The 21,583-nt window shown below is 38.6% G+C and overlaps 1 protein-coding gene across 4 annotated transcripts; it reads left to right on the plus strand.

The window, feature by feature from the left end:
• The first annotated feature begins 1,471 nt into the window (after window positions 1-1,471).
• Window positions 1,472-18,826, plus strand: zgc:113337 (Ig1_MRC-OX-2_like and Ig domain-containing protein). 4 transcript variants are annotated; one of them, XM_036139189.1, is made up of 8 exons: window positions 1,472-1,641; window positions 3,981-4,108; window positions 4,686-4,766; window positions 4,850-5,170; window positions 6,611-6,940; window positions 13,211-13,495; window positions 14,648-14,749; window positions 16,718-18,826. In XM_036139189.1, the coding sequence occupies exons 2-8, from the start codon at window positions 4,057-4,059 to the stop codon at window positions 16,723-16,725; spliced, it is 1,179 nt and encodes a 392-aa protein (XP_035995082.1). In that variant the 5' UTR covers window positions 1,472-1,641; window positions 3,981-4,056; the 3' UTR covers window positions 16,726-18,826. The 4 variants fall into 4 exon arrangements, with proteins under 4 accessions (XP_035995082.1, XP_012730538.2, XP_021178502.2 ...); XM_012875084.3 differs by lacking the exon at window positions 3,981-4,108; XM_021322827.2 differs by lacking the exon at window positions 3,981-4,108 and having other exon boundaries at window positions 1,472-1,601.
• The last annotated feature ends 2,757 nt before the right edge of the window (window positions 18,827-21,583 follow it).

Below are 21,583 nucleotides of genomic sequence, written 5' to 3' on the forward strand. Positions count from 1 at the left end.
TACATGTAATAAGAATTATTAAAACACTTCTACTGATTGACTCTATCATTTAACAGTGTATTTCCACCAACAGACGTATCATTTCTCTTCTTCTACACTTTTGGGGCTGTGACTCAAGGAGCCCTACAAGTATAGCGAAATAACCAATCGTATACTGTTGCTAGGGAAGATTTATAAATATTTGGCCAATCAGCACCGCCAAAATGAATGGGTTTGGGGCTCCTGGAGAAGTAGCCCTAGCTGCACAGTGATAGGTGCACTTCACGCGTGACGTCACGAGCTACATCCGCGCTACATCCGGGTTACGGTGGTCGGCAAACACAGCACTGTTTTCGCTTACCAGCGTGACAAAACGGGTGAATTAGAGCGGACTTTTAGTTTATTTTTGGAATCTAAACAATGCCTACGACTTGTTGTGCTCCCGGTTGCACACAGAGGCATTCCAAATCGTCGGATGTACGTTTCTTTCGTTTACCGAAGGATGAAGAAAGACATGGATAATTTCAATGAACAGGATGCAGGATGCCAATCGACTGTGGCAGCCCTATACCATGACAGAATTTGCAGTCTACACTTCATCTCCGGTAAATACAACTTAATTTTGCACTAGTCATTGTTCTACTTAAATAATTATATAAATAAAAAAATAGGATACATATTTAAGTCAAGACATAAACGTTCATTTTGTAATAATATACGTACATGTACAATGTATGCAAACCCTCTGGCATGAGTCTGTGAAAAGGATTAGTAAGACAAAAACACCAAAATAATCCTTTGTGAACAATGTTTTTTTTATTAATTAAATGCTTATTGTGGAATCGTAGTAATTTTCCAACTTTTAATTTAAATGCATGTACTGGGTTAGGCAGGGAAATCTATTGGCCAGCCCCACCAAGATTTTTTTTCACCAGCCGCCACTGCAAACTACATATTTAAAATCATTAATCACAATTAATTTAAAGGAAAATTCTACCTTTGCATTATTCGGAAAAGCCAAATTCATTGTTTTTTTTAAAGTTGCCACTCACTATATGGCAGTCGCACCTATGTCTTCGAAAGTTTATCTCAAATATAAATCAACAAAAGAAGCAGCTATGACAGCAAAGATTTGTGTTGTTTTCTTTTTCTAACTTTTACTCGCCAAAATAAAAAATAAAAAAATAGTCTCCCTCATTTAAATTTTCTTTTAATCACCCTACACATTTCAAGGCTAAAACAAAACGAATAGGTAATGCACTGTTTTGATAATGTTTAATATTTTCTTTTCTCGCCCCCTATGTATATTTTGTATATAGAATAAGCCTATATGTTTGGACATATGGTAATGATAATATTTTCCGAATTTGTGTGAAGTATGTACCATGAAACTAGAGGGCGCCGTGGAACCACAAAATACATGTTTTGCTTCAGCCTTCACCATAGACTGCATCTAATTTGTGCACTTAGGCTGCCTCTAGAGTTCAGTGCTGCCACCAGTTGGTGTTGAGAGTCCGAGGGGAGCGCAACAGAAAGACATTTGGAGGAGCAGAAAGTAGTTTGTTGCATTTCGATGCGCCCAAAGACTGCTGGATAATAAGGATGCAGGAGACGTTGCAGAGGTAGACCATCTTAAAATTTTGGCCTTTTACATTTATGAAGGTGAGTGTTTCTTTTAGCTCACATGATGTAACATGTAGAAAAAATATCTCAGACTGAGCTCTGATTTTGCCCCCCCCCCCCCTTAATAGATAAATTAAGGACTATGACTTTTTAGTTTAGTAAGTTGTATAAGTCTTGTCTATAACATGGTATAACTTTTTTAAATATATTTAGAAATGTGACACTAACATGTCTCTACAGTTTGGACATGCATATTAAATAAAGCAGAAGTAATCATAAAGAATGTCAAATATTTTAATCGACTGAGCTGATGAACATTTGAATGCTTTAACTTGACAAATGCAACATTTGAGAAACCAGTATTCTGGCCTTTTGAATGTGTGAAATGATGATGGCCACTGCTAATTGCAAGAATTTAATTCATCCTCGAAGTGGGGCAAAATACGGTTGATGGTAATATTGATGAATCTTTGCATGCAAAAGTTACAGATGCATTTTATTTGCAGTTGTAATGCAGGTCTACTAAGAGGAGTAAAACATTCATTGTATGACGTACATGTCTCAGAAATCTGGGGCTTTTAATGTTTTAATTGAACACACTTTTCTTAACAAAACTGCTTGGGTTCATTTGAATGAAATAAATTATTGTCAAGAGCTGTATACAGCAGTGCTGTTGTCAGCATTGTTGCCTTCCAGCAAGAAGGTGCAGGGTTTGAATCCCAGCCAGGTGCTTATCTGCATGGAGTTTGCATGTTCTCCCTGTGAATGTGTGGGTTCCCTTGAGATGTTACCTGTCCTCAAACATGCATGATATGGTTATTGGCCCTTACTAAATTTTCAATAAGTCTGGGTGGTTTCATGGTTGTTTCTACATGTATTGTCCACTTATAGGGGTTGGACAATGAAACTGAAACACCTCTCATTTTAGTGTGGGAGGTTTCATGGCTAAATTGGACCAGCCTGGTGGCCAATCTTCATTAATTGCACATTGAACCAATAAGAGCAGAATGTGAAGGTCCAATTAGCAGGGTAAGAGCACAGTTTTGCTCAAAATATTGCAATGCACACAACATTATGGGTGACATACCAGAGTTCAAAAGAGGACAAATTGTTGGTGCACGTCTTGCTGGCGCATCTGTGACCAAGACAGCAAGTCTTTGCAATGTATCAAGAGCCACGGTATCCAGGGTAATGTCAGCATACCACCAAGAAGGACAAACCACATCCAACAGGATTAACTGTGGACGCAAGAGGAAGCTGTCTGAAAGGGATGTTCAGGTGCTAACCCGGATTGTATCTAAAAAACATAAAACCACGGCTCCCCAAATCACGGCAGAATTAAATGTGCGCCTCAACTCTCCTGTTTCCACCAAAACTGTCCGTCGGGAGCTCCACAGGGTCAATATCCACGGCCGGGCTGCTATAGCCAAACCTTTGGTCACTCGTGCCAATGCCAAACGTCGGTTTCAATGGTGCAAGGAGCGCAAATCTTGGACTGTGGACAATGTGAAACGTGTATTGTTCTCTCATTAGTCCACCTTTACTGTTTTCCCCACATCCGGGAGAGTTACGGTGTGGAGAAGCCCCAAAGAAGCGTACCACTCAGACTGTTGCATGCCCAGAGTGAAGCATGGGGGTGGATCAGTGATGGTTTGGGCTGCCATATCATGGCATTCCCTTGCTCCCATACTTGTGCTAGATGGTTGCGTCACTGCCAAGGACTACCGAACCATTCTGGAGGACCATGTGCATCCAGTGGTTCAAACATTGTATCCTGAAGAAGGTGTTGTGTATCAGGATGACAATGCACCAATACACACAGCAAGACTGGTGAAAGATTGGTTTGATGAACATGAAAGTGAAGTTTAATGATATTATATAATATAATATATATGAATGGAAGGAAACTCAAGACACAGAACCAGCTTTTAAGCACAAACATCAGTGAGGTTGCATGTTTTGGGTCAATGTCCTGTCGGAACACCCTGTTGTGTTCAAGTTTCAACCCTTTCTTTAAAACTGTAGACGGATGGATGGAAATGGTGTAAGTCAGAGTTGCCCAAACCAAGGCCTTGACAGCCACATCCCTCCTTACATTTAGATGCATCTATTTTAGATGCTCCAACACACCAGAATCAAATGAATGGCTCATGACCAGGTCTCTGCCGGGCTGATTGCTGTGCTGGTGAGGGAATTCGGCCATTTGAATCAGATGTGTTTTAAGCGAGCTGCATCTAAAAGCTGAAGGATAGAAGCTCTTAGCAATTTGAGCTGGGCACAACTGATATATGATGCCCATGAAACTAACGACTCAAGCCTGCCATGAACTGCAGGAGCATCAGTGTCACTAGAGTAATGTACATTTTTCATCACCACAGACAATAAGGGAGCCAACCAAGACAGAAACCCCTCGACCAAATGAGAAACTGAGAAGCTTGACTGACATCTCTTCACATGGACAATAAGCCAGATGGTTTTTTTTGGAAGAACAGATTTACTGTCAAAGGTAGAGCTGTTTTGTCACAGTGACCAAGAAGATACTTTTGAGAGACTAGGGTAAGGCTTTAATACCTGTTTACTAACTATCAAGCAAGATGGTGGTAGCATCTTCCTGTAGAACTGTGGTATTGGTGCATGGCATTAAGTGAATTTAATGGATAAGAAAGACTACCTTCAAAATCATCAACTTCAACTCAAAACAAATCAACAGCTAGATGGATTAAACTTGGACAGTAGGTGCTCCAGTGCAACCCTGGTCCCCAACAAAAACATCATAACTGGTTGTGTGGAGGGATAAAGCAGGCTAGGGTTAAGTATCTGGAATTGTCTTTCAAAAGTCTTAATAGGAACCCTGTGAAACATGTGTGGGCTATGCTTAAAATCTGGGTCCAGGGGCCCATTTAAATGTATTCTACCAGTTGGTAGAATACATTTGGTAACAAAAGCAGTCAAATATTCTGCCTCAATTTTGGCAAAATCTATTCAATTCATGATGGGTGTCTTTAAAGTTGCAATCACAACTGGGATGGGGGTAATTTATTTGGAATATCAAGAAAAAAACAACTCCTCTTTCTTTTTCTCAGTGGAGACGATGATGGTCCCTGTCACATGTAGATCAGGTCTGCAGGTGTGTTTTCTCCTGCTGTTAGTGGGACAAACACATGGTGAGTAGGAGCATCATAAGGCAAACTAATAAGATACACAAAAAATGACTCTAGCTCACTGTTTTGTGAAATATATGTTTCAGGCAGAGTGACGGCACCAGCACGTTTAAAAGCAGCGCTTGACAAGCCCTTTACACTTACCTGTACTGTTTTGAGGGAACGTGGCGACACATTGAGGCAGGTCCATTGGCTGGACGTCCAGAACCAGACCCTGCTGAGCTACCAGCCAGGAAACAGAGACAGCGTGAGCGGACAACAGCACGTGGAGCTCGCGGTCTCGCCCAAGGATACCTCTGCGATCATCATCCGCAGGGTGGGTTTCCGCGACGAAGGCTGCTACACCTGCATCTTTGAACTAAACCCCTCAGGTTCAAAGCAGGGACAGACGTGTCTCACTGTTGACGGTAGGTGAAATATTCATGATTATTTTGATCCTAACAAAGTTGCACTGTCAAAAAGTGTCCAGTTAGAGTAAAATATATTCAGGTCTACATTTGAATAGGCATATTATTAACATGTGTCAGATGCTAGGAGGAGATGACATGGGGGGAGATGGACAAAGTAAGTTTGACTTAGTGGAGGAGTACTGGTTGATGTAGCTGATATAAACATAGTGCATGTTAACAAGTGCATGCCATCTGGAAGCTTAACTGAGGAGTGTAAAAATATATTTCACAAACCAGAGGCTGATGTGGCTGGGGACGTATCAGTTTACTTATAGTCGACAAAATCTGAACATATATTTAGTATGAAAGAGAAGTCTTGTATAAATTTGTGTCAATATTGTAGCCCGTGTCTCATAACTGTCCAATGTTATTTCTGCTGCCACATTTTCAATGCCCTTAATGAAAAGAAAATATTACTTTTCTACCGTGTTGCACATGACAAAATATTCACCAAGTCAAGGTAAATGTCAGAAATGTGTATTTTTAACTAAGTATTATTGGGGTAGGAGTGGTAAGATGTGCTCTGTTGTTGGATTTTAGAGTCAACTGGAAGCAGATATAAATTAATGGGAAATATCCAAGAATTTAACCTTATGGAGCTCCATACTAAATTAGGACTTGTATCTGATTTATCAGTCACAGCTGATAAGCGATTATGGGTTATGCAGCGATGCATTTTAAAAACGTGTGTGCTTTTGTAATTTTGTTAAAAAAAATAAGATTCTGCAGATAGAGTTATGAACTGGGTGTGTAAAGCTTGAGACCTGAAAGAGTAACAATCTCAGTGATACTAGGAATAGAGATACCTTGGAGAAAAGATGACAAGCTCATATTTCTGAAATTGCAAGCTATTGTTTTATGAGACAAGTTGTCCTCTGTTTGGCAAAGAAAGAATTCACATGGGTTTTAAAGTGATAGATTTGTTAGGGAAGCTTTTCTTTTAACATTGTAGCCAATAGAAATGAAGGATAACTTGGCTTATGACAGAGATGTCACAAGAGTATCATAAAATGCAGCGGTCTGTATTCAGGCTCCATGGTTGCCGCTCCTGTCAGTGTTACATGGCTTGATGAATTTTGGATTCTTTCCCTTTTGCACTCAAGGCTTGATACTGAAAATATGCGCATACATGTGTTCCTAACCACTGTTCACCTCTGACCAGAACCTGATGAGTGTGCTGAGACTCAGCCAGTCATGTTAATAAAGAGCTGTGCAGCAGTGGGAGAAGGAGGGCTTATCCTCCTAAGCAAAAACAGCTGGGGCAGATTCCACTGAGCGGTTTCTGTTTGGGTACCTCATATTCTCAATATTAACTTTCTCCTTTATGCACACAGTCACTCAGTTATGTTTTTTGGGTTTTTTGCTCATAATTCATCCTTTGTTTTTTTTCATTCCCAGCTGAAGTCAAATCTGAGAAGAACAAAACAGCTGTGAGCGGCAAGAAAGCCTCACTGTCATGCTCCTTCGGTCTGCCTGAAAAGGTGCAACAGGTACTGTGGAAACACACTTCCGCTCGAGCTGGATCCACAGAGGTGGCCTCTTTTGCAAAACGGAGCGACCCCATGATCGAGCCAGCTTATCAGGGGAGAGTCTGGCTCTCTGCATCCCTGTCGGACAGTCAGCTCACGATCCAGCCTGTTGCCATTCAGGATGAGGGTTGCTACACCTGCGCCTACGAGACATATTCTGAGGGAACAAAGAGCTCTGTGGTCTGTCTCTCCACTTATGGTAAATACCTGATTCAGAATCAGTTTTAATCGCCAAGATTGTGCACGCAAACAAGGAATTTGACTTTGGTTCCACTATGCTGTCAGTGAAGACAAATATATTTTAGGCGTAAATAAATGAAAAGGAAAACAAAGATATTCATATTTACAGTGTTTTTACAAAAGAGGAAGACATGGTTGGATTGATGCAAATTTCACCGCAGAAGTAGTATCCTTCATTTAACCAGACAGAAAAATAATAATTGAGATTCAAACCTCTTTTCTAAGTGTGATCCGGCCAAGACAGCAGCGCAAAACATACGACATATGGTAACAATATGGCCGCTCCTACTATTGAGTGTTCATCAGAGTGACAGCCTGGGGGAAGAAACTGTCTCTGTGGGGACTGGATTTTGCAAATAGTGAGTTGAATGTAAAAGTCTGAACAGTTTGTGTCCAGGGTGTGTGGGGTCTGCAGAGATATTAGCTCCTTTTTACGGATCCTAGAACTGTACAGCTCCCTGATGGAGGGATGGTCAGCTTTGGTGTTCTTCTTTGCAGACCTATTTATTCGTTATGGTTTGGTCCTGTTTTATGGATGTGATAAACCAACAGGGATGGATGTGCACAAAGAGGCCTGAATAATGGCAGTGTAGCAGGTGATCAGCAGTTGCCTTAAGTTTGTTAAGGTCCAGGTGGTTCTGACTGCTCCAGTGGACCAGCCGACCCACCTCCTGTCTGTAAGCAGACTCATCATTGTCCTAGATCTGACCAATCACAGTGGCGTCATCTGCAAACTACAGGAGTTTTACAGATGGATCAGCAGAGGTGCAGTCATTTGTTTTCAAAGAGAAGATGAGTAGGGAGAAAACAGACCCTTAGGTGGTGCCAGTGGGGATTTTTGTGTGGGAGAAGATGCTCCTCCATTGCTATTCGCCATTAAAGCAATATTTGCTTCCTTAACACCTCAGCAGTGCTGTAGGCTGATAGACTCAATACTAAGCTGCATGGACAATTGGACATACGTTTTAGAATGCCAACATTTTGGCCCAGAAAATCATTTTAAGGGATTATATAATGCCCACATTTTTTGAGAAACCGACTTTTGCGATGCCATTAGTTGTAAGCCCCTATCATTGAAATTATCCGACACTTGAAATAAATCCTTCTGTACGTAAAGAATCTACAGTTAAGCCTAAAATATTTCATACTACTATTAGTTTTAGGTTTAGAGTAATCTTTTAATTGAAACATGTTTTTGTATTTTGTCTTTAAAGTGGAAGGAATAATAGTGGAAGAAATAATAGCGCTTTGGATTAGGCCAACCAGAGTCTCAACTTGAATCTGATGTAGAATTAGTGAAGGGAGCTAAAAATTAGGTCAATGCAAACGAGGCCTTCCAAACTCGAATTTGGAGCTCATCAGCAAAGGTATTTTGTCAAAATACCAGCAGAAGTATAGACAAATATGGTCAGCAATTGCATAAATTGCTGTTATGCCATTAAAGATTTTTCTATCTATTTTTGAAAAAAGAATACATTTTTAACATGCCATTTGAAAAAATAATAAGTAAATGAAAATAAATATTTTTTTTCACAATATTTACTATGTTAGCTTTTGAGAGTAGCTTGTCTCTCCTTTTAGAAACAAGCCTCATTGTGAAAAAAAAGCTTTAATCTAAATCTACCACAAGTGTAAAAACCTATTTTGTGAACCATGTATAATACACAAGTTTTATTTTTTTGAAGGGACTAAAATAAAGAAAGAAAATGTCTCCAAATCCATTGAGATGCACTTGTAAGCCAACAAGCTAAGTAATTCAATTTATAGGGAGCAGTTGGAGATTTATCATTTACTGTCAAATGTTGTTGCAAAAGCTAACGCTAGTGTTTATTAGATTGTCATCTAATTGCTTACATAAATAAAATTTTGACGGGCATCCCTAATTGTATGAAGCAGATTATAGCTTTAGAAATCCCATTTGTTCTCAAGAAAAAATATGAGGAAAAATTGAAAACGTCTTAAGCATAAGTCATACGTTTGGGTCATTGGAGTCAAATAGTTTATTGCTGTTACATCCCTGCATTAAAGCAGGACATCTTTAATATGTCACAGTTTCTGATAGTATTGTTTGAAAAACGTGTGTTATTATATCCAGCTACTGGCAGCTCCTTCAGTCTCAGTCATAATTACCTTTGACACAGTAACTGAACGAGCTCATCTTCAGACTTCACAGTGAGACCTTTCACTCAGAGCTGCTTAAGTGGAGACGCTTCCCCTGATCACACACTTCATACCAATCTCACATACTTTAAATTCTTTCACAGTATTGAATAGCACAAAATGAAAAATAATTATTTTATCCTCGGATTTCCTGGAGCTTAAGACTTTAGAAAGCTCAGCCAAACCGAGTCAAATACATTGGGTAACTTGACTTACTCTTTATACTGAGTTTTCTTTTGTTCACTTTTTTAATTAGTTGCTAGATAAAGGGAAATTTGGAGGTTTTGTTGATTGAGTCGAATATGACCTTCATGGCACCGGTAAGGTCATTTTCTTCATAAAATGACTCAGTTCAGCTCACACATCTACACCATGAGGCCCGGTGCAAACACCCCTGCTTAATTGTTGTTTCCAGCTCCATTAAACTGTCATGTAATGTGGAAAAGAGACATTTTTTAAATGGAGAAGCTTTGAGTGAACCATAGCCAGGAGGACTGAGTGTCAGATTTAAATCTTGCTGGCTGGAAAAGAAGGTACTGCTGGGATTTGGGCATTATTAATATTAATCTTTTCTTCCTCTTCGATGCTGAATTCTTTAATTGGTCAGAGTCCGCCCGACCCGCTTCCATACAAACACTGAACAATAATGTCCATGTGCAGAATGGAGCATTCGAAAGAATGATGGAGGCAGGGAGTGACGTCCTGATGCATGACTGTGTCAGTGTTCACGGCACACAGTGATTCCCTCTGTGCTTTGTCTGCCTCCCCTTTGTGCTCATTTGCTTTTCCACTTCACTCCCGTTCCCTTTCTCTTCCAGTTGTTTCAAGGAACAGATGAGCTTTTGTTTGAAATTAAGCTGTACACTGTTTTTTTTTTTTTTATACTTCTGCTGAGACATGATTAACATTATTTTTTTTCCTGCTGCCCATTTCTGCCAATATTCTTCTTGGATTCACTACACTTTAGATCACGTAATGCCAGCTGCTTTTTTCTGACAGTCTATGAGCGGAGATCACCAGTACAAACACAAGTCTGACATTAATCATCCTGAGGTGACAGCATGAACCTGAACCCACAACGCGTGGAAATTACAACCAGATTTCAAAATACTGTTACGGACACAGCGGGATTTTTTGGACCCAAAGTGCAAATATTTTTCATGGACAGCCTATAAAAAAGTTTCTAAACTCTGAGTTGTACTGTTGAACAGTAGAATCAATAAATAGTATAATTTTAAATCTTTCACTTAAAACTTTGCAGTTAAATTTGTTTAACTTTCTGAACAATCATCCATTACTTGTTTGTCTTCACTTTTATGTTTTGTTGGTCTTGCCCAGGTCAGTAAATATGATAAGACCATTGGTATAAACCAAAGTTTGGTTTGACTTTTTAAACCGTATCAATCAACATATTAAATTGGTGTAAACAATATGAAAGCACAAATTCACCCTGGGTTTTACTCACAGTTTATTAGGCCAGTTTCGCATCTGAGAGCAACTCTTTTTGATGCTGTTTCTTTAAATCTAAAAGAGGTAGTAGTATAGTAGTGTAGTATGCTGGGGGACAGCGCAATGAACAAACATTTTGACATATCTATAGCTTCGGCATCCTTAACCTTGGACTATAAAATCGCTCCGAGAAATAAAAATAGCTGATTTGCAAAATGTGTCAGCCTAAAGTCCATTGCCTTGTTTAGCAGTTACATGACAGTAAATACTGTGACATAATTGTTCAAAGAACGTAATGGAAAACAGAAAAAACTGAATGGCTTAAAAATATGATCCAAAAATAATATAAGGTTACATACGTTGCACCTGGATAGCTTCAATAAAATTTTCTGCATAACTAGAGACTCCAAGAACACAACAAAATGCATTTAAGTGGTAAAAAAGTGGATTTTGCAATATGTATTCCCTTTAAAGGGACACTGTTTTTAGGGTGAATTTTGCTAAATAATACAGAACTCAGAAAAATAAAGCTGTGATTCCCAAAACTAACATGAAGTTTAGGATGGGGGAGTAATTTTCACCCATTTCTGCACAGTCACAGCTGTCCTCGCTTCTAAAAATAAGATTAAAGCTCTGTCACAAACAACTTCAGGTCCTGACCAAATCAGGGAATAATTTAAAACAGTAAGAACGTGTCTGGGTTGTGTGGTCAGTGTTGCTACATTTTGGGATCTTTCCAGGTATGTAAATTTGGGTTCTGGTTTGTTGACTTAAGGATATTCACTTACTGCTCCTGAAATCGCTCCTTTTTTTTTCTTGGCTGTGTGCTTTGGGTAGTTGTCATGTTGGAAGATGAATCGACACCCTAGTCTGATGTCCAAGTTTCACAGTAGAGATGGGGTAAGCCAAGTAATAATCAGGATTTTTGAAGTTCAGACCCAATTTTTTTTTTTTTTTGGTTTTTATTTCATAACAATATTTTTTTTCTCTCCTTCTTGTGGTCTGACAATCTCTAAGATGTGTTTATCCAAAGTTCAAGCAGGCTGCCATGATCATCTGTTTGATGTATGAAGGCCAGTGGAGTACATTATCTGAACTGTGAACTTCTGCATGGCTCCTCTACCTCCACAAGCAAAAAACTGGAACTCTGACTCACTATGATCACATCTCTGACCAAGGCCCCTCTACCCTGATTTCTCAGTTTGCCTATATGGAAAAATCTAGGAAAGGTTCAGTTGCTTCCAGCCTTCTTCCATCTCTGAACAATGGAGACCAGAATGCTTTTCAGGTTGTTTAATGTTACCAAATCAATTAGTATCCTTCCCCAGTTTTTGATTTTTATTTATTGTTTTACACAATCCAGTCACGGAGGTCTTCAGTTGATTCCTTTGAACTCATTACTTGCCGTCTGCTCCGAAATACGCTGGCAACTGTAAGACCTTAACAGACATATTATATAAAGATGTCTGTTTCATTCCAACTCATGTCTGATAAACTAAATTTACCACAGGTGGAAGTCAGTCATTTTGTAGAAATATCAGAAAGATCATCAGCGACAACAGAATGAACCTGAGCTCATTTCTGAGTAACATGGTAAAGGCTTTGAATACACGTGGAATTATGTTTTTTAATATAAATTTACAAAAATATTCTAAGATTATTGTTTTATTTTGCCACGATGGCGTAGTCTGTGTTGAATTTTGTGGGAAAAGGGAATTTAATCCATTTGGGATTAACACTTAAACATTTGTTTAAAAAGTGAAATGTTGTGAACTAAACCATATGTACTGTATGTGAGCATATTTAAATAAACTATTAACCTGCAACATTGTAACGTGAAACTATATTTCAATAGTATTCATGGTTGCATGTGAGTATTAGGGTAATTTATTTATTTATTTTTATTTAAATTGGAAGACAAATTTCATACAAGAAAACCCATAAGATGTGAAATATGTCAAATGTAGCATTAATAACAGATGTGTTGACAACCTACTGCTACAAACCTAAAAGCCTTTTTTTTTACTTATCCATAGGATGTTCTTATGGTTTGTTTTATGTTCTGAATTTTTGTTCCTATTGTGCTCCAACCCACCCTTAATAATCTAGTGTTATCCAGCCCAAAGGTGGGTGAGGATCTTCAGTCACAACACTGAAAGGAATCTAAAACCATGAGAGCCAAATATCTGTGGCTGAATGTGTTTTTGCCAACAAATATGTCAAAATGCTCTCCATTCCATTGGACCACATTCCTCACTCATCCCCGAAACCATGGAATGGAAAACAGTCTGAGAATTATTTATGGATCTTATGAACACGGGAACTTGCATGTCTCTGTTGATCCGAGGTTTTATCCCAGGTATCATCTGCTTGATATATGCTCAGAAACCATTTTAACCTATGGGTTTGAACAGTTAATTTAGTAAAATAATATATTGTCAGAAGAACTTACTGCAACAACTTGCTCTCTATTTATTTTGTTTGATAATATATTTCTTAAAATTGAGAAAAGTATTTATCCTGCTGTGAAGACAAAGATGTTAAAATGCAGTAAAAACCTCGTATTTTTTGTTGTTGTCTTGTAACTCTGCCTACTTTGCCTCTTATGTCTTTTTCTCAGTTCTACCAAAACCTCAGGTGAGCTACAAGACCTCTTCTCCAGGTGTGATCGAAGCCAACTGCTCTTGTGTATCACGGCCCCCTGCCGAGATCGTGTGGAACGTGGAGACAGACAACCGCACCATGGCCCCCCCTGTGACCGTGCAGCTCCATCAGGAAGACGGGACCACTCTTGTCATCAGCACGCTGACCGTCCAATCAGGGCTCCTGAAAGATGTGTCCGTCAAATGCTTGGTGCATCACAAGGGGCTCGAGTCACCCATTGCTGTATCCATGAACACTAAGAGTGAGTTATCAGCTGACATAGATATCGTTGATGCCCTTTCTATTTATTTATTTATTTATTTTTTTGTTACACCGGCCATGAATACATACGATTGCATCATCTTGGTTTTGGGCTCACAACTCTAGAAAATTAGCAGTTGTCACTTCTTGGCTGCCTTTCTACTTCCTTTGTCACCAATGCTGCCTAAGATAAGGATTTGTTAAGTTTATACATTAGAGGCTAGAATAGCATCAGGGGTTGGTTCATTATATTTGGGTTGAACAAACAACATCAAGTGTTGTAGTAAGACATTTTAAATCACATAAACAGCAAATATCCCATCAGTCCAAAAACTAACTTGGGATCTAAGTTAAAAAGGCTTTGAAGTTGGACTTTTCTACTACGAGCTGGTGAACTCCGAGGAATCTTTGCGAATTGAACATGGCAGTAGTCAAGTACTCTTTAAAACTAACGGTATCAAAGCAGATTCATGTCTGATAATATCAATTGTTTTATTGTATTTTGTTACATAATGTGTCAAAAAAAAGGGGGGGAAAAGAAGCATTAAACGTTGCCTATCCTGTCAAAAACATAAACCACACTTCAAATGTCAAATGAATAAACAGAGCTAAATTGCACCATTGTTGTTACATGATTAATAATCTAACAATCAGGCAATAAAAATAAAACAACATAAAAGGTGTTAGTTTAAATATTTTAGCTACCCATTAAAAGAGATTTAGATATTCCAGCTAACTTACTTATTTAGGTGTTTTGCCAAACTAAACTGTACCACTTGGTAACTTACAATTATGTACAGCCAATATCTACCCTGCAGGGAACACAATCCTTTTCACCACACTGTTAATAGGAGAGTCAAAACTGGTTTTCAGGGCTAGCTTATGCATCGCTGTTGAGCCTTTAGTTTGTTACACCCTTAGATTTACCTCAGTTCACTGGTTCAAGAGTGCAAAAGGAGATAAATTAAACAGTAACACTGTAAATTAAACCTGTAACTGAATTACGGATGGCCCGAAACCAAGAAGCAGGGTTCAGATTAGTACAAAACAGGCTGCACACAAATCAGTACAAAATTACATTAAAGAATTATGTTTTGCAGTTCGTGACAAGTGATGAAACTTCTGGTCAGATCTCGGTCTGTTTCCTTTTTAGTTGGCACAGCTCTCACCATCCTGATCTCAGTCACCACGGTCGCGGCTCTGCTGGTCATGTCCTTGTGCTTCTGCCTTTGGAAGTGTTTTTTGCGTAAAGAAGGTAAGCACATATTTTTACTTGATTTCTGTTGCATGATTTAGCACCGAGTTTACATTTCTCTAGCATTTAGCTTGTATCAAATATGTATCTTTATACAGACTGTATCTTTGCTATTTTTGATCATGTAGGTAATCCTCAGATGTAATGGGAGAATTGTGAAGCAAGTTGCCTAAAAACTGATAGCATAACTTATAGCTCTATAATATTCTAATAATTTTCAGTGAGAGAAAAGAAAGCTAATAAATTATCTCAATGCTTCCAGCTGGCTCACTCTGCAAATATTCCCTCAAGCTTGAGCTCTTGTTTTAAAATCAACAGAATTTTAATGTCTGAGCTCACACGCTGGTGTGTTTTTTTTGGCAAACTACCTCAGAAACCAAAACAAAGCAAATCCCCATTCAGATTCACTTCAGTAACTGTATAATATATTACTATTGAGCAGAAAGGCAAGTCTCTGTAATGTCCCGCGGTTATTTCCAACAAAGAAATTTTTTGTCTAAACTGATGTGTCGATATTAGTTAACTTTTCATTGTGACAAGGTACTATGTAAAGTCACAGATTTACTCAAACCAGGACTTGTACACTGTGATGGTATGACTTTCAGGAGAGCATTACATCATAGGTTTAAAATGTAGTGTTGACTTTGCTCTACAGAAATCACAAATGTTCACTTTTTTTCTTTTACCTTGTAGGTCCTAAATGACTAAAGATATATTTGTAAATTTTATTATATTGAATGTTAAATAACATCCTTGACAAGTACTGATGCTCCCAGTAAAGATGTCAAAGCCCTTAAATGTGTCATTTGTTCAGAAAGGGATTCTAACACATGGAAAAATAAAGAGCAATAAAAAAAAGGTTTAATGGTTTTAAAAGCAGACACAATTTCTTGGTATTTATTCAAGTTGTAATGGAGGGCGCTAGTCTGGAAGAGAGAGAAAATTTTAAAGGAGCTTGGGCAAGAGGAAAACAGTAGATAATGTGGATTTTTAATGTATCTGGTTTTGGTTTTTTTGGTTTTTTTGTCTTACTTGGTTTATTGTGGTTTGAGGTGAGTGGTTGAAGTTAGGGTTACAGTTAGTGGAGGGCTGAAGTCAAAGGATGGACAGGCAGGTATATGCGGAAATAAATCATTACATATTTCCTTTGACTCTTTCTTGTAGCAGCTGAACATGTGGAGGAACATGTTCCTCTAATTTAACAATGCAAATGATCATGACCCTCTTTTTAAGTTTCTGCAGTGAGTTACTGATCCCTTTTTGACAAAAAAATAGTTTGTGTAGTTTCTTTTTTTAAAATAAATTTGTTGTGGATAGTGAGTACTTTCAACTTGCCGATTTTGGCCTGTGTGCCAAAAAGAGTCTCATCAGTGGCCTCCTAAAATAGCGCTGTTTAATGCTACGTTTAAACATTCACAACAAGCCTGAAATGTTGTGGAGAAGATCTGAGCTGGCAGGTTGAAAGAAGTAAACTAAGAACAAATCTTTAAGATAACAAAATTCTATGAAGATGCTGGAATGATTAGGAAATAAAACAATGTTCAGAGGTGGCAGCATAAGCTCCAGAGCATTTCTTTTGCTAAAGTATGCTAGTTCTAATCAGGGCTCTTCTTTGTGTTTTACTCCTTTTCTAGATATTACTTTCCCGTACGTTTTGCTGCTGTTAAAGTGCCTCTCCCATAGATAATCCTTCTGCTTTTGGAGAAAATATGTGATCAAGCACAGATAATAAACATTCCAAGAATTCATGTGTGAAAATGGCTCACCCAGTTTCGCAAAGTTGTCCTGTGAGACCGTGTTAAAACGTTGTTCTCCAAAGTTAAGGAGATTCAGAGCTGAACTAAGAGTCTGAATAAGTGAGACAGTTCCAGTACATCTGATCCAAAGTTGCAGGTTTCTCAAGAAAAATGTACATTTTTGAAAATCCATTTTTTTTTGTGAACTCTCTGTGCACTCATTTCTTTCCAGATGATTAATCTTACACACTAGAGCTGAGATGAAGAGGCCATGTTTTGCAGGACCGTCCCAATGAGACCGTCCTCCATGCCGTATCATTATCACCATCTCCATCTTCTGTGGGTGGAAAGAGAAGATGCCGTCAAAATCTTTACGGGCTGTCCAGCACAATCCTGTTTATCATCAACAACTGGATGACATTCAGCTGCGCTTGACTCTTCCATTTGGTTTCAGTTTTCTGTTCTTCTTTTAATCTCAGATCTGTAATTGATTGAGTCGATTGCTACGGATTCCACAACAGCAGGGTCTCTGTGTGCAGCTGAGTGGAGTGATTTTTGCAGAACATTACATGTCCTCAGAAAACCTTTCTCCGGATGCCTCTGTCTTTCAATGAACCTTAAAGATGTGTCCTAATGTTTTATATAGTTCTTACTTGCTAAAATGTATTAAAAACTCCTGAAGAAAAAATAGAGGACCACTGAATGTGCACATGGATGTTTGGGGAGATCTGGATGGAGTTATAAGGTCTGTTTGATAGACTGGTAATTATTTGTCTTTAAATTATTCAGATAAAACATTAAGTGCCTCCCAAAAGTATTTGTGCTATTTGAACAATTAACTTCAATGCGTTTTCTTGGGATGTAATGTGACCGACCAACACAAAGTAATGCATATTGGTGAAGTGAAAGGTGAAAGGGGTTGCAACATTTCTTCTTTTTCTTTTACAGATGAAAACCTTAGTGGATTTACATTCTACTCCCTTTACCCTGATACCCTGAAATAAAAACCAGTACAACAAATTGCCTTCATAACCTGTCTATAATTAGCAAACTGAGCCAATCTAGGGGGTAATTAATTAAACTGCAAACTTACCAGGACATGGCCATCAACTTAAACTGACGGAAAGTAATTCGAGTAACAACCAAGAGCTCCATGTTACGCTGGATGAGCTGCAGTGAGCCACAACTCAGGTAGGATAATATCGACCTGACAGGACAGTTGTACTCTACAAATCTGGCCAGATTGGAAGAGTTGCAAAAAGAAATCACCTCTTGAAACATATTTGTCTCAAAGTTGTTATCATAACAAACATGTGGAGGATGTGCTTTTGGTTAGATGGGCAACACGGTTTAGATGAAAACCAAAATGACTTCTTAGCTTGTAAAGCAAGTGTGACAGAAACGTAACACTGCACATTGTCCACAAAACACCTTCCCCACAATGAAACCTGTTGGTAGCAGCATGTTTTGAGAAGGCTTTTCTTCAGCAGGGACGGGACAGCTGTTCAGACTTTAACTGGGGAGAAGATTCAGAATCCATCCAAAGTCCAGACCTAAATCCCACTGAGAATCTGTGGAAAGGCTCGACATTTTTTTCCACAGACGCTCTTCACGCAATCGACTGTCCTTGTGCTGTTTTTGCCAAGATAAATGAACAAACATTTCAGTTTCACCCATTTCAGTGATTGCAACATGACAAAATGAGAAAACGTACAAGGGCCATGGATACTCTAGCAAGGCACTGTACTCCAAATGTTTTTGCAAAACTTGTTTTCCTTTTCTTTTCTGTTCGCACATATGTTTTTGTTCAAGGTGAAATTCCACTGTCAGATGGCTTGAATCAATTCCTAGAACCTTTCAGTTGCCCCTGAAAGGAATGTGTGTCTTGCCGCTCACTGTGCAGACGGGCACCTTCTGTCTCATCGCCGTAAAAAGATTACTTGAGGACTACAGGTTAAATGCCTCAAAGGGCTACTCTGTTCTTTAAGATTTGTCTCACTCTGGATCAAAGAGACACAAACATCAAAGCAGAAAAAAACGTAATAAAGCTTCTAGTTGAATTTTTTTTTTTTTGCATTTATACTCTGACCTTTTCATTCAAGCTACAACTTGAAACACAATGTTTATTGAAACATATAATTAGCATTTTTCCTACTTTGTTGACATGTGTAAGACATAAAATTCATGAAAGTTCTGTTAGGAGTATTCTATTCCTGACCACTGAAGGCTCCTGATCACACAGAAATACAATGTTGCAGCTGTATTTCATTGACGACACCTTATGAAAACCAACACAGGTAAAGAAAATTTAATTGAATAATTAAAGGACTTAAAAAAGTTACCTTGGAATGTCTTTGTCACTGAGTCTTCGGCTCTTGCTCTATGTCTTAAATCAGGGGAAGAGCAAACTCCACCCCGTTGTACCAAAGCTGCCTGCCAGATGCTCATTTTTTGGAGACACTTTTTTTCCTCCAAGCAAGAGACGTAAGGGGGGTTCTTGGTAAATAACAAAAAAGGTGCACCCAATATGCATTCAGAGAACTTACATCATGACATTCACAAGTAATATATTTAATCAATAATGATGTTTGTTTTCCTACAGAAAATGTGGGTGAGGTGTTTAATTCAACACCTGGAAACAGTCTGCGTGGAAATGTGGAAACAATCAGCATTGAAAATAAAGTAGGTTTTTGATGACATAAGCCAGGCTACTTACCAATTTGTGCTACGCCACCATGTCTTCAACATTTTTCCAACCCTTTCAGAAAGGATGTACATTGTCAAACCAGTCAGGAAACACACACACACACAATATATATACATATATACAGTGACAGTGTGGATTTAAGTAACCCACCGGGATAAATAACTGGATCACACTTTAGCTTACACTAATAAAACCAACACCTCTGTTTCTATCTGCAATGGTAAAACAGTGTGTATGTGTGTGTGTGTGAGAGAGAGAGAGAAGCAGAGAAGGAAAACAAGAACTCTAAACTTGCTCCAAAGTTTGCCTCATGGTGTTGAAATTTACAGATTTCAAAGGGTTTTGTTTTTTTTCCACAACAGTGGCGGGAGTGATGAGAACACATTAATAGTGCAAAAAAATTTAACTGCAGTGAAATTATTTTTATAGGTTTGATTCCCCAGCTGCAGGCTGCTGTGTCAGCGGGGAGAGCTTCCAGGCGTTCCCTGAGTACGAGCTGCTTTCAGTGGGCACCTCTGCAAAAGCAGACCACTAACCCCACCCTCCCCCCAGCTGTTCCCAGCTGTTCTCTGTTCTCTGACACTTCACTGACAAAACTTAACAACTTTCAGTGATAGAAAATAAGAGAAAGCCTCATTAAATCCAAAGATCTGATACAGTACATCTGCTTGTAGAAAGCTGAAGTGTCTTCCTTCAGGTGTGGTTCATGGTTTGTAAATGGTACAATTATAATTTGGTTTGACCCACTCCATTCATAGTGGTCCTTAATATTAATCATGTCACTCTTCAGTTTTTCTGGACTTCTGAGAAAAACCTCAGCTAATCACTGAAAAGCAGCGTGTTCACTCAAAACGCTGAAACTTCAGTCCAGTTGTTTTGACCCTGCTCTTCAGGAGGGCTGCAGAAACCTGGGCAGGCCCTGAAAAAAAAACACTCCAGAAACACTCCAAACCAAGCCAGTTGAACTGGGCTTAATATTGCAGAGGTTGTTGTGTGGACCACAACTGCATACATCATTGCTGAAAGAAAAGATTTCTACAAAGCAAGACGAAAATGTATCCAGCCATCAGGGTATTTACATGCAGCTGTATTTAAAACTTTTACCTACATCAGTTTCCACTGGGCATAATGTAAGGCCAAGTTAAACATTATTTTCATCACCAAGATTTGTTGGGAGCACCACATTCAGAAGAACCTTTGGGACAGAGTTATCAAGGAACATCTTGTAATATATGATCAAATAAAAATCATGTCTGCAATCTCACAAGCAATGATTTATGGTCTAAAGGTTGTATAAGGTTTGCACATCCCTCATGTGAGCAGCAATCTTTATAATATCTGCAGTCTGGTCACAGCCTTACTTGAACAATTTATTTGATATGAAACAACTGCAGTTTATTTATTTTTTTGTTTGCTTACTGTAGTAAAAATGGCATTAAATTAGCAAAAAAAATAAATTTCTTTCGAGCCTGTCAAATAATTGTTTATCTTTCTCTAGTTTAGTTTCTTCCTTAAGTGGCATTTACACCGGATAATTTACCTTAATTTTATCCCTCTGCATATGTTTAAACCACCTCTTTGTTGCCTCTGTGACTTTGTCTCTGATATACAGACTCATCCCTGTAATGTGCAAAGTTTTGCACACTCTGGATAACAACCTTACACCTTTAGTTGTACCACCTCAACTCCTCATCCAATTTTACATAGTGTCTCTGCATTTAAACCATAGATTAAAGCAAGTCTTATGACTATATTGCTGCAAACCTTCACTTTCATTACTACAGCTCTCTATTACAAATTACTCTACTATATCTTTGCTGACTTGCCTGAATTGTCTCTTCCTTCTTCCATCTCTTGGGCATTGCCCGTTTCACTGACCCCAGGTACTTAAACTCATTCATCTTCTTTCCAACATACAATCTTAATGATGCACCATTCCCCTCTCCTTCACGCGTACGGGATGCATGTCTAGGACAACATATGTGTTAGTAGACGAAACCCAAAATTAAAAACACCACACTATGTACAAATGTGATGCATTAAGATGGTCAGGGCAGGAGCTTTGCAACACCAATCATCTGTTTATGTGTCTACCACACAGGTGGGTTAAAGACAAACTGTTAAAGCAACATTTACTATGGATTTAAACACAGTAATCTCTTAAATGAATTGAGGGGCCAGAGAAGTTCTGGAACTAAAGGACTGATGTGAAACACCAGACTAGCTGCTGTTTTTTAGGTCAGTTTCACTTTGAACAGTAGAAGAGCTTCTGCATGGCAAGAGTCAAAACAAGAGTACCCAACCAAAACGAGAATTAAAATGGCTGCTGCGACAACACGAAGCAATATCAATTCAGGAATCTTTACCGATGACAAATAGTTACAAACAAGA

This window comes from Fundulus heteroclitus, chromosome 7 (assembly GCF_011125445.2).
Source record: "Fundulus heteroclitus isolate FHET01 chromosome 7, MU-UCD_Fhet_4.1, whole genome shotgun sequence".
NCBI lineage: Eukaryota > Metazoa > Chordata > Actinopteri > Cyprinodontiformes > Fundulidae > Fundulus > Fundulus heteroclitus.

Coding starts and splice junctions, on each gene's coding strand:
- zgc:113337 (XM_036139189.1), top strand. CDS start 4,057: ATGGACAATAAGCCAGATGGTTTTTTTTGGAAGAACAGATTTACTGTC. Junction 4,109..4,685: donor GAACAGATTTACTGTCAAAG/GTAGAGCTGTTT, acceptor TCTTTTTCTCAG/TGGAGACGATGATGGTCCCT. Junction 6,941..13,210: donor GGTCTGTCTCTCCACTTATG/GTAAATACCTGA, acceptor TCTTTTTCTCAG/TTCTACCAAAACCTCAGGTG.